Raw genomic sequence first — 12,040 nt, forward strand, 5'->3', positions numbered from 1 at the left:
GGAGAGGCTCTTGAGGACTGTGAGAAGGTAAAGGTCACCCCTGTCATCAAGATGCGTAAGAAGGACTACCTGGAGAACTACAGGCAAATCAATGAATAGCTCTTGAAGTCCTTTCCAAATCCAAGGACAAGAAGGTGACTGGAAGTGATAATCATAGATTTATGAAAGGGAACTGGCTTAACAATCTGAAAGCATTCTACAATGAAATGATGAGCTCGGTGGATAAAAGAAAAGTGCTGGAGGTTGTTTGCCTCAACCTCAGTAAGGTTTTCATGACTATCTCTCATAACATCCTCACTTACAAACTGATGAAGAACACATTAGATAAGTGCACATTGATAGACTGAAAATCGTCTAAACTGCTAGCCTCAAAGGGTTGTGCTCAGTGGCCCAAAGTCCAGGAGGAGGCAAGTTACTAGTAGTTTAGCCACAGGTGGATACAATATTAGGGTCAATATTGTTTAACCCATTCATGAATGATCTGGGCAATGGCCCAGAATGCACCCTAAGTGATTTGAAGATGATCCAAAACAAGAAGGAGTGGTTAATATATCAGCCATTCAGAGGAGCCTCAGCAGGCTGGAAAATTATGTCTGCAGCAATCTCACAAAGTTCGACAAGAGGAAATACAAAGGCCTGCACCTGGGTAGGAAAAAACTCCCAGCACCAGTACATGGTGTGAGCTGATGGGCTGGAAGCTGATCTGCAGAGAAGGATCTGGGGGATCTGGGGGACAAGCTGGCCTTAAGCCAGCAATGTACCCTTGAAGTAAAGAAAACCAAGGCCTCCTTGGCTGCATTAGGGTGGGTGTTACCAGCAGGTGGAAGGTAACCTCTGCTCAGCCCTGGTGAGACACATTTGGAATCCTGGGAACAGCTCTAGCCTACCCAGTACGAGAGAGAACGGACGTACCAGTGTGAGTCCAGCACAGGGCCAGAAAGGTGATGAAAGGAGCTGTACATCTGACCTATGAGGAGAAGCTGAGAGAGCTGGGATTGTTCAGCCTGAAGAGAAGGCCCAGGGAGATCTTATAGATGTATTTAAACATCTGATGGGAGGAAATGAAGAAAATGGAGGTGAACTCTTCTCAGCTGTGCCCAGTGATGAGGAAAGAGGCAACAACCACAAAATGAAATAGGAGAAATTCTGTTTCACATTTTTTACTATGAGGGTAGTTGAACACTGGAGTAGATTGCCTATAGAGTCTCCATACTTGGTGATATTCAAAAACTGTCTCTGCACGTCCCTGAGCAACCAGCTCTCACTGATCCTGGTTTGAGCAAAGGCATTGAACTAGACTATCCCCAGAGGTGCATGCCATCCTCAAACATTTTGTGATTCTGTGAAAACCTATAAAATGTTAAAAAGAATGGAAAAAAAATCAATAGCTTTTGCTTACTTCACATTACCTTGAGACAAATCAGTGTAATCTGTTTTGTAATTGCATATTGTTTTACAGCAGTAGAAGAAAGCTTATTTTGTCTCTGTACTCTGCCAAGACAGTGTTTTTAGTGCAATAATATTAGCTGTGACTTTTGAAGTCACAGACATTCAGCAAAACTGGCATTTAAAAGAAGAATCTGCACAAGAACATGCCACTATATCTAACCCCTCCTGAACCCTATTTAAGTAGACAGGTTTAATATTTAACATCAATTTCATTCTCTACTTGTTCATTTCTACCATCACTGCAGTTCAGTTTTAAAGTTAACTGAGGTAATAACACTGTAGAGACAGTAAAGCTGAAGTCTGGAAGATACTTTTAAAAGCACAGTCCTGCAGAACAAATACCTAAAAGTGTGCTAGGTAATGGAAGCTAGCAAAGTCAAACAAGTAAGGCATGCACAACAAGCCTACACCTTCTGTTGCATTTCCACCATCATGAAAGTAAAATTCATAAATGAATGAGTTACTTTTTGCACTCACTTTGAACAGATATTTGTGGCTGAGGTAGACATGGTACAGAACCCAATTTCCACATATTGAGAGGCTTTATGACATTACTGGTGACAGCAGTTTGCCCTGTCTATGCTCCTCTGTATTTTAGACAGTGTGATGGCCTGAAATCCTGCTCAGGTTTGAGAATTACACTGCTAATTTCAGTTTTAGCCAGTCTCGTTTTGCAACGTGTAACTACACCAACGTCCCAACAAAGAAGATGAGGTATGTGGGGAACTGTTCTTTGGCTGGTTCTAGATAATCTATGGGGAGGTACTTGTTGCTCCTTCTGTTATCTAAAATAATCTTTTCTAGTACTAATAGAGAAGGAAGACAGTGTAAGAGTTTGTTACTGTATTACGTCATATAAATCTATGAGACATTAGCTGACCCAGGGGCTTACCATTTGAATCAAGAGGACAGGGAAAGCATAGGGAAGGAGACAGTGGAGAGAGGAGAACACAGATGCAATGAATATATCTGTTCTGATGACTCATTTAAATGTTGGTGCTGGATTTTCAGTCCTTTCAGAGGACTTGTGACATAGGTGATTATGGAATTAACATCAAAACAAAGAAGAAATTGAAAAGGTGCTAGAACAGTGAGTGAGAAATTGCAAAATAGAAAGCAGTGTGATGCTCATATCTGAATCTCTCCTCATAGGTTTGATTGACTTTCTGAAGCCACAGTGTAGGGCCAAACAAAGTTCAGCATTATGCTGATACATATTTAGTGGTGGTTATAGAATGTGTGTCCTTGTAGATAAATTTCTAACATCAGATGCAAAGGCTACAGGCTGAAGTATCAAGTGCTTCTGCAGCATCATTTGCATTTGCAGTTCTGGTTGTTGGTTCAGAAGACTGATAGCAGCTGACTGTTTTGTGGCAGAATAGCCCCTGAAAACAACCCATGGCTGTTACTTCCCCATGACCTGTTCCTTCCCCATGACCTGTTTGACTTTTGTCCTCTCTGACAAATCCAAAACTACTAGTATAATCAACTGCTAAGAACTGGTCTGAAATCATTGAAATCACAAACCAAATGTTATCAGATGTTAATCTGCAGATGTTAACCATGCCAACTTGTTGGAATGAATTAGCCAGCAATACAGGGGACAAGAACTTTTCATTTCTGACTGGCACTTCTGCATGGAAAATGGTACTACTAACAGACTTCCTGACTGACTGACATCCCTGACTATTCTTATTGCTTGTTGGTTCACTGCCTGTTGATGGAATGCAATTGGCCAGTTTTGCAATGGCCGGTGTGGTTTGCATCACAGAAGCTGCACATCGCTCTGAAAACGAGCAGCAGCTGAAGCGGGTCATGAACAAAGTTTATTATTGCAACAGCTCTGACACAACCTGGTTCCATCAAGCTACTGCAAAAACAATAGTTCTCAACAAAGACATTTATTAATTCTGCTAATGTTGATGGGTCTATCAGAAGCCACATGGAAACATATGTACAAAAAACTGGGGATATCTTTGCCAGTGAATCTAGTGTGGGCTGCAGGAAACAGGGACTCCTCAAATGTTCTTTCAGGCCTTGAAGGGTGCAAGACTGTGAACAAACATACCTGTCGGATAACAGGAAAATAAAATAAACCCTGGAGAGTTCAATGAATAGTTCTCTAACTGTATTCATATGGCTTTCTAACCTCTCTAGCCTCCCATTCACAGAGCACAAGAAAACACAAACATGCATGGAGAGCACCAGCAATCCTCAAATCAACTTCTCAAAACAGAATATTTTTGGTTTCAAAAATCACTACATTTTTATATGCTATTTCCTGCATCTGTAGAATTTCATCTCTTCATTTTTTTTCCTCTCTGGTCTTGGACGTACAGAACCTCCTTTTATATAGAAAGGAAAACTGAAGTTCTAAAATAATGATCCAGTTCCAGGAACTGGAGCTTTGATACACATTCTGTCAAAACTTAAGGTTCAATAAAGAAAAGTTTAGCAATTATGAAGAGATTGCATTTTTTTTCTTCCCTTTTCAGGCCTCATAAGCTAAGAGTGGAAGTTACAAAACAGAACAAAACATATCACCCCACGAATCAGTTAAACCTCTTCCACTCAGTTAAGAGTGGTGAGATATATGGCCTGCGATCAACTTGCCATGATCAACCAAGAGGACATAATATATGTACCAGCTCTTCCATACAGAGAAAAAAAAACCACTATAATTTGTAAACATACAATTAAAAACAACTCATTTTTAACCTTGCAATATAACTACAAACAATAGCACACAACATATTCAGATCAAGGAATTTTATTACTGAAAGTATAAATGACTTACCTTGAGACTTAATGGGTTAAAGTCCAAGAGATGATCACTGCACCTTTGAAAATAAAATTCACCTATTAAAACTTCTACAATTAAGTTAGCTAAGAATAAAAAGTCCTGTTATCTGAAATCTTTTAGTTAGATACATTGGCTGCAGGTTGCAAGGTTCTTCAGTACCAAGCAGCATGCTCCTTTCTGACTTAGAGCTACCTTGAAGAGATGAGTGTAATTTATTCAGTCCCTCAATTCCTCTTTTGAAGTATCCAAGAAGGAGGTCCACAGTAAGGTACGCTCCTGTCCACCTCAGCCTTCCAACCTGGATTTCATCTCATTTTGTATTACAAAGCCTAGCAAGAAATCTTTCTAAAGCGACTATTTTATGAAGCAGGAATCAAGAATATTTTGTACTCCCTCTGCAGCACTGGTTACTGCGGCAGCAGTAACAGTTAACAAACACTGTTCAAAAATAAATACCAATCTCGCAGATGACAGAAAATAACATACCTAGCACCAACCTCTTACTCAGCTTTTTTGGAATCAAGGGGAACATAACGACTGGATTTCTCCTCGTTTGCCAATGCTCATGTCAGCACATTGAACAAACCATTGTAGCCAGAGCACTGGGAGCAGCTTATTTTGCAAAGGAACACCTTGATGAGTCTTCTCACATTCTAACTTCTGTAATTTGCACATATGTGAATGGCACCATGATTCTGTCATACTCTATCATGTAAGAATCTCTGGAGAATATCCTTTGCTCCTTTATATCTAGAGTGATTTTAGAAAAGTGATAGCTATTTATAACATCTGAGGATCCTACCCCTTGAGTTCAAGACACCTAACCCCTCTTGCTAAACAGACAATTCTGCTGTATTTTTTGAGAGACCACAAAGAAGCTTTACTTCCCTGCTAGCCTGCCCTTGCCATCCCTGGATCACATGCACATATGCATTTTATACACACATGTCCCTCACCCCCTTCCCCCCCCCCCCCCCCCATATATGAGCATTGGCATATATATTTTTTTTTCAAATAATTACTGAAAATATTTGTTTACTCTCCACACCCTTGAAAATTTCTTAATTCATGAAGCTTTGTACTTGCTATGTCCAAGTTTTGCGGAAGTATGGAATTACCTATCATCCCTGAAATATGAGAGAACTGTAGTCCAATTACTATACTGCTACTCTACTACCGAGCTTGCCTTATTATAATACAAATAGTTCAACTATTCAACTCGTCTTAATTTCACAGGATTAACTGCTTTATAGCAAAATGCACAGCTTACGGGGATCATCCAAGATATTGCATTTAGGTTCACCTCATTAAAAGACCTTTGTAGGAACTGTCACAGTGATATAAGAATCAAAGTAATCTCATCTTAACAGTTGTTGCTTTATTGCCCACCACAAAGAAAAGCGTATTTCCCCATCTTCATCAAGCTGACTTCCAATTCCCTTGCGGGGGGCCAAAAAGCAATCCAAAATGCATGCACAGTGAATCTGGTCAGATATAGGACGTTTGCAAATTTGTACAGAGAGTAATTCAACATCAATCTTCCCTAAAATTCTAGCTCCTACCTTCCACCATTTTCAAGCCTCCTGAAATTTTCAGTTTATTAGATTAGGAACTTACAGAGCTGATCTCGAATAGAATGAATTTCCTAGGTAGCTAACAAGAAAATAAATCATATTATTTGTGTCTCAGAAAAAGGCTTACTAGATATGAATTCTGATTTTCAGTATAGCAAAATGGCATTCTTCTCCTTAAGTATGTACTTTTGTGTACACATCTGCATACTGATATTTATTTAAATTTAAAGACACTGCAACTTCTGACAATTTCAACTGCATCGACCTGCAGCTAAAGAGAAAATTTGGACAACTACTTTTGCAGAAAAAAAAAAAAAAAACCTTTCCAAATTTCATAATGGTGATATTTCAGAAAACAAGCAAACAAACAAAACCAAAACAACAACAAAAAAATGCTGATTTGAATTAATCAGACTAAAATTTTATTGGAATCAAATGCAATAGTGTGAGGGAAGTGCATCTTCCTTCCGAGAGGAACAAAGAGAATAAGAGGAGTGATTTTGGAAAACATACTGGGAGTTGTAGCTCAACGGTAAAAAAAAAAAAAAAGTACCCTCCTTAAAGCAAGGACAACAATGAAAGGTAGAAAGCACTCATAGAATACAAGTTTTTAGCTGTAATTCATATACTATAGAATATATGTTTTCAACTACCATCTCATAAACTGAGTAGATTAGTATGTTATGTCATGCTTCTTCCAGTACTGTGCACATTATAGACTTATTTTGTCTGTATTCCCAAACAGATCTATATCAACTCTTTTGGCTTTTTTTTTTTTTTTCAAAATAACTACTCTTAGTTCAAAATACTATCTACAAAATGTTTTTCAAGCCTTCAGAACTAACATTGTAATGGTAGTCTAGATTCTTCAGCTGAGCTAGCACCTAGTGCTAAAAAAATGCCAATTTTATTTGCATCCAATTGAAGTCAATGGATATAATGTTTACCACTGACTTCAGAAGTCCTGGTTGTTTAGCTCCTATTGTTTTATTTTTGACAATAATCGATTTCTCATTTATACGATCACATATTTATATGATCATATGATTTATATGATCAGTCAGTGTTATCAAATATAATAATCACTGATGTGAAATTATCTGACATCCTTCAGTGATGGCTACACTAGATTTCACTAAGGCACATTGCTCACTAAAATTAACATATCATCTGAAATATTTATACGATTCCAAAAGAAACCCAGACCTTCCAAAAACTTGGAATAGAACAACCTCACAACAGACCAACATGCTTCATGACCTAGTCAATTTATTTTGTCTCAAGAATTAATTAGTTACCTTTCTGGCACAATTTATTCAAACACAAAAATTAAAATCCTGATTTGTAAAACCAACAGAGAGATACATATATAAACACCTATACATATCAGGTGGGAGGATTAATTTACTCTGAGGAACTCTGTTCTTACTCTATCACTAGATTTTTGTCTGCCTGTTAATAATGAGCAAATGCTTCTTTGAAGCAGAATAATGTCAATGATGGAGTCGAGACAGCTTATTCTTAGTGGCAGAATGATGAGCACAAAATCAGTTTTGCTGAATCATAAAGCATCCAAATATGACTATTTAGTTGTTTAAAGATTTTACAGACCTCATCTGTCTTAACAAGAGACATCAGAGGAAGACCTGGCTCAGGCTCATGGTTTTTGAAAGTTTCTACCCAAATGATTCAATGGCTTCAAAGAACTGAGATATGGAGAAAAATAAATCCTCTGCCTACACCACTCCCCCCCAAAAAAACAAACAAACAAACAAACAAAAAACAACCACCACACACCCAAAACAAACAAACAAAAACAAATACAAACAAAACAAAAACAATAAAACCCAAGTTATAGTTATACCCATCTAGTGTTCCCATCCTTTACAGAAGACTCATCATATTTTGTGAAAGTACTTTTTTGTTTGTTTGTTTTTTGTTTTTTCCCCCACAAAATTGCCATTTTCCTGACCCTCTGGAAACCTAGAAAATGTAGTTAATTTCAAGAGTATTTAGTATTGTAATATTTATACATCCAGTAGAAACTTGCAAGTGAGCAGTAAAAAACACAGACTATGTGTGCAGCATTGACTGGATGGTGAATGTGACATTTCATAGAATCATAGGATGCTTTTGGTTGGAAAGGACCTTTAATGATCACGTATCACAGAATCATAGAATGGCTTGGGTTGAAAGGTACCTTAAAGATCATCTAGTTCCAAGCCCCCTGCTGTGGGCAGGGGCACCTCTCACTAGATCAGGTTGCCCGAGGCTTCTCTCATCCAACCTGGTCTTGAACACCTCCAGGGATGGGGCATCCACAACATCTCTGGGCAACCTCTTCCAGTGCCTCTGCACCCTCAGAGTGAAGAATACCTCCTAACCTCTAATCTAAATCTTCCCTCTTTTAGTTTAAAACCATTTCCCCTTTGTTCTTTCATTATCTGCCTGAGTAAATAGTTGTTCTCCATCTTTAATATGTCCTCTTTAAGTACTGAAAGGCCACAATGCTCCCCGGAGCCTTCTCTTATTCAGGCTTAGTATCCCCAGTTCTCTCAGTCTTTCTTCTCAGAAGAGGCATTACAGCTCTCTAATCGTCTTCGTGGCCCTCCTCTAGTCCACCTGCTGCCGTAGACAGGGACATCTTTCACTAGGTCAGGTTGTTCAAAGCCCCGTCCACACTGGAAATGGGCTGATACTACTCCAAGTTACAACATAAAATCATTTTTTCTTTGATGATACAGCTCTTAGTAGTTTGGAGCAAACTACCAAGCAGGTCTCCACTGGGATTTTCTGGGAATATTTCTTAAATGCTTTGAATTGAAATGCCTGGTACGAAAACAAAGTACTATGTACAAAGTCCTATTTTGTATACTAGAAGGATAATATGAGTTTCATTTAACATAATCTATAAATCTTGTTTTCTACTTTGAAAACAATGGAGAATCACCCAGTCAGAAAGAGTCGTCTGAGTGGTTTATAAAAATAAATTTCCTTAACTGTAAACAATTAGCAATGTAATAATGAAGGCACAGTTCTCACAATAACTAAGGGATAATTACTGAGCTTGTTTTGTGACTGATGAAGATTCTGAAAGGAAATTTAATCACTGATTTCTTATCCTATACTTAGATGCCAAACGAGATCACATAATTACAGCTGAATGAATTTCTGTCCTCAGATTATATATAATCATGTCTAGCATGCTGATTGCAAAAGCAAGAAAAAAACAGAATCTTGGGTGTTTATTTCATGGACTAACAATGGAGATTTTTGGCATGCAAGGGAAGGTACATTCGTACAGCTCTAGGAAGAAGAAAATTATTTAGCCCCAAACAATTATTCAGCATCCACAGGAAAATTTTGCAGGAAGCTAAAGCATGCATTGCCAAAATCTTGTTTGTCAGGAATCAACTTCATCACAGCTACAGAAGGTATGCATTCATAGCAGGATGTGCTAAAGGAAAGAACATAACCAGCAGATCCTCATCCTGCTCACAGCTCATCCCTTTCCTTCTTGTCCTGCTTTAAATAGCATTAGCTCCTTATTTTTCTCTACCCATCACCTTCATTCTTGGTGGCTTAGTCTCATACTTCACTGACTACTATTTTTCACATTTTAAAGATCTTTAAAGTGATACTATCATTATCTGCAGACATCCATTTACTGACATGAGGTTGAGAACAATGCCAGTAACATGTCACTACTGAATAGAACAAGAAAAATTCTGCATTCATTTACTACCTTAAAATATTACATCCTTCTCCAAGAAAATTGACCAGACTAAGTCTCTGGTATGTTACAGATGGATTTGTACTGAGTTAATTAACAGCATTAATATAGAAAAGCCAAGACTTGCATTAATGCAGGCAACTTTGTGTTTAAATCAAGATAATGAACCTTATATAACATGGAAAAAGCACCAATAATATTAGCAAACAATGAAACAAAATGGAGCCCATAAGAACCAGAGTACCCATTATGAAATTCAGTCCTTTATCAAAACATGGTATGTCATTGTGAACAATTATGGGAAAGGAATATGTTAGAAGACAGACTAAAATTTCATTTAATTTCACTGAAAAGGAAACTTTGTCCCCATCAGAGTCACAGAAGAATGAAGTATCGTATACCTTGAAGTCTCTTGTGCTGCCCAGATTCTGCACAGTGCTAGTGTGAATGTTTTAGCAGTCAGCCATCTCCCTTGCACAGATACCAGGGCATTGCAGGAACCTGATAGCAATGGGTTCAAGAAGCATCAGGGGCACAGGACAGGATGAAGGTACTTCTTATAGACTAGGAGCTTCCCCCTGTAGTTCTTCATAACAAGTACACAGGAGCTTGCAACAAAGTCTGAGACTGAAGGGGTATGCGTATGAAGGAGCTGCACTGGGTAGAAAATGCTTTTCTACCATTCTGCTCTCAGTACACAGTCAAGATCTCATTGCTAGAATAAAACCTGCATTATGCTGTGCAGTAGAAACTCTGTTTCTGATGGCATCTGCTTTCTTCTATTTTGGCTTTTAAGTAAGATAAAATCCAAGCCAATTTCTGGAGCTTTTTCCTCATGCAGTATTGCAGGCAATACAAGATGATCATGAATGACATCTGCTATCAAGCCTTTCTCATACCACTTCTTGGCTAAAAAACATGCTGAAAATAAGTGTGTGGCCAAAAATGCAATTAACGAAAGGTTATTTGAAGTTGCAAGTTATAACAATTCCCTACTGCACTTTAATTTACACCTTCTGCTAACACCTCTCAGTAGGACAATTTAAATTGTTCAAAAGGAAGCTCGTGTACCTTTCTCACCTACTTTAGTATCACCCCAGAATTCTCGCCATTTGCATTACTTGCACTGGCTAGCCAACAACCAACTCCTGTGTGACTGGAGGTGAAATAAAATCAGCTATAAATGTTGCAAACAAAAAGACACCTATAGTTATTATACTGTTCTCAGAAGGAGACACTCCTCTAACTTACTAATTTTCATCATTTGAGGGTTAAGTTTGTTGTCAGCAAACCTTCCAAGAGCAGTTGTTTCTGGGACAACTTTGCCATTTCTTCTGTGCAAGTACTGTCAGAAACACATCCTGCTTAGTTACACTGTGAAGCAGAGCCTGACAGGCACCAATACATATTTTGAAATTGTAACAACCACTAAATTTGCCCGTGATAAGACTGTACAGTAAGTCTGTATCTCCTCACACAACTGAAAAACAAAACCAAAAATGAACAGACAGAAAAACCCTGATCGATAAGGTGCACCTGCCTTGAGAGTTATTAAAACAGGAGAAAGACAATGCCCTCCAGCAGTCGGTTATGAAAACAACCGTTTCGGTAGTGTTTATCAGCGTGCAGCAGGACTAATGTTCCAATCCTCCTTCCCAAAGTACACGAAAAGCAATTATGCGAACAATAACTCTGCTGTTCTCATGATTTCTGGAAACCTTAGTCACTGAAAACAATTTAGAAAGAGCTAAGTTTCGAATTCTTTTCCCAGCAAAGAGCTCAACTAATGGATGAAAGCATCATCAGCCTTCTACCTGTGTTCCTTCAGGAGTGGTTCAAACAGATATTATTAGCAAAATCATTTGTAAAGACTACTGGGGAATTATGAGCCCATTCAACATCAGTTTCTGTGGTTCCATGGTATGCTTTTCATTCCATTTTAGAATGAAATCTTAAGCTGTTTGAAGATTTATTTATTTATTATTATTATTTTTTCCAGAGCAGCTTTGAGGTCTGTATTGAGTACAGGCTGGAATTTTGCTGTGTGTGTTAATCAGCAGAGTGATGGCTGGTGTGACAGCCTCCGCTCACGTAGTTCAAAGTAGTTTGACTGAGTAGCTTTGCTGACTCATTTAGAACAGTCTCTCCACCTCTGATCTCTCCACATCAACACAGAGGGATATGAATACAGGCTACTCACATCTCAGCAGTTTACTTCTACTCCATTTTGGACCATCTCAATATGCTTGGATTCATCCTAATATAGCTGCTGAAGGAGCAGGAATAATTCATAATAGCTTTTTGCCTAAGAGGGTATAAGTAAGAGTACCTCTACTGAAGGCAATTTAGACTACCTGAAAATATAGCTAAGATTTTTAATGTGAATTACACAGAGAGCCCAGAAGAAAAAGGAATAAGCATTTACTGTCCTGACAACCTGCCAATTTCACATACAATCATAAATGCTATTCCCTGTTATTC

At 38.3% G+C, this 12,040-nt stretch overlaps 1 protein-coding gene across 21 annotated transcripts in view; it reads right to left on the reverse strand.

The window, feature by feature from the left end:
• LINGO2 (leucine rich repeat and Ig domain containing 2) overlaps nucleotides 1-12,040 on the reverse strand; it is a 538,477-nt gene that overhangs the window by 172,358 nt on the left and 354,079 nt on the right. For 19 of the 21 annotated variants that reach the window (XM_083818696.1, XM_083818680.1, XM_083818679.1 and 16 more), the window contains one exon: nucleotides 4,247-4,289. The exons of the other annotated variants lie outside the window; for them this stretch is intronic. Coding sequence is in view for 1 of the 19 variants with exons in the window: in XM_083818678.1 (XP_083674804.1) it covers nucleotides 4,247-4,289 (43 nt within the window). In the remaining 18 variants the exon portion in view is untranslated. The remainder of the gene's footprint in view (nucleotides 1-4,246; nucleotides 4,290-12,040) is intronic. 21 annotated transcript variants of the gene reach the window in all.

Source organism: Anser anser, assembly GCF_964211835.1.
Source record: "Anser anser genome assembly, chromosome: Z".
NCBI classification, from domain to species: domain Eukaryota; kingdom Metazoa; phylum Chordata; class Aves; order Anseriformes; family Anatidae; genus Anser; species Anser anser.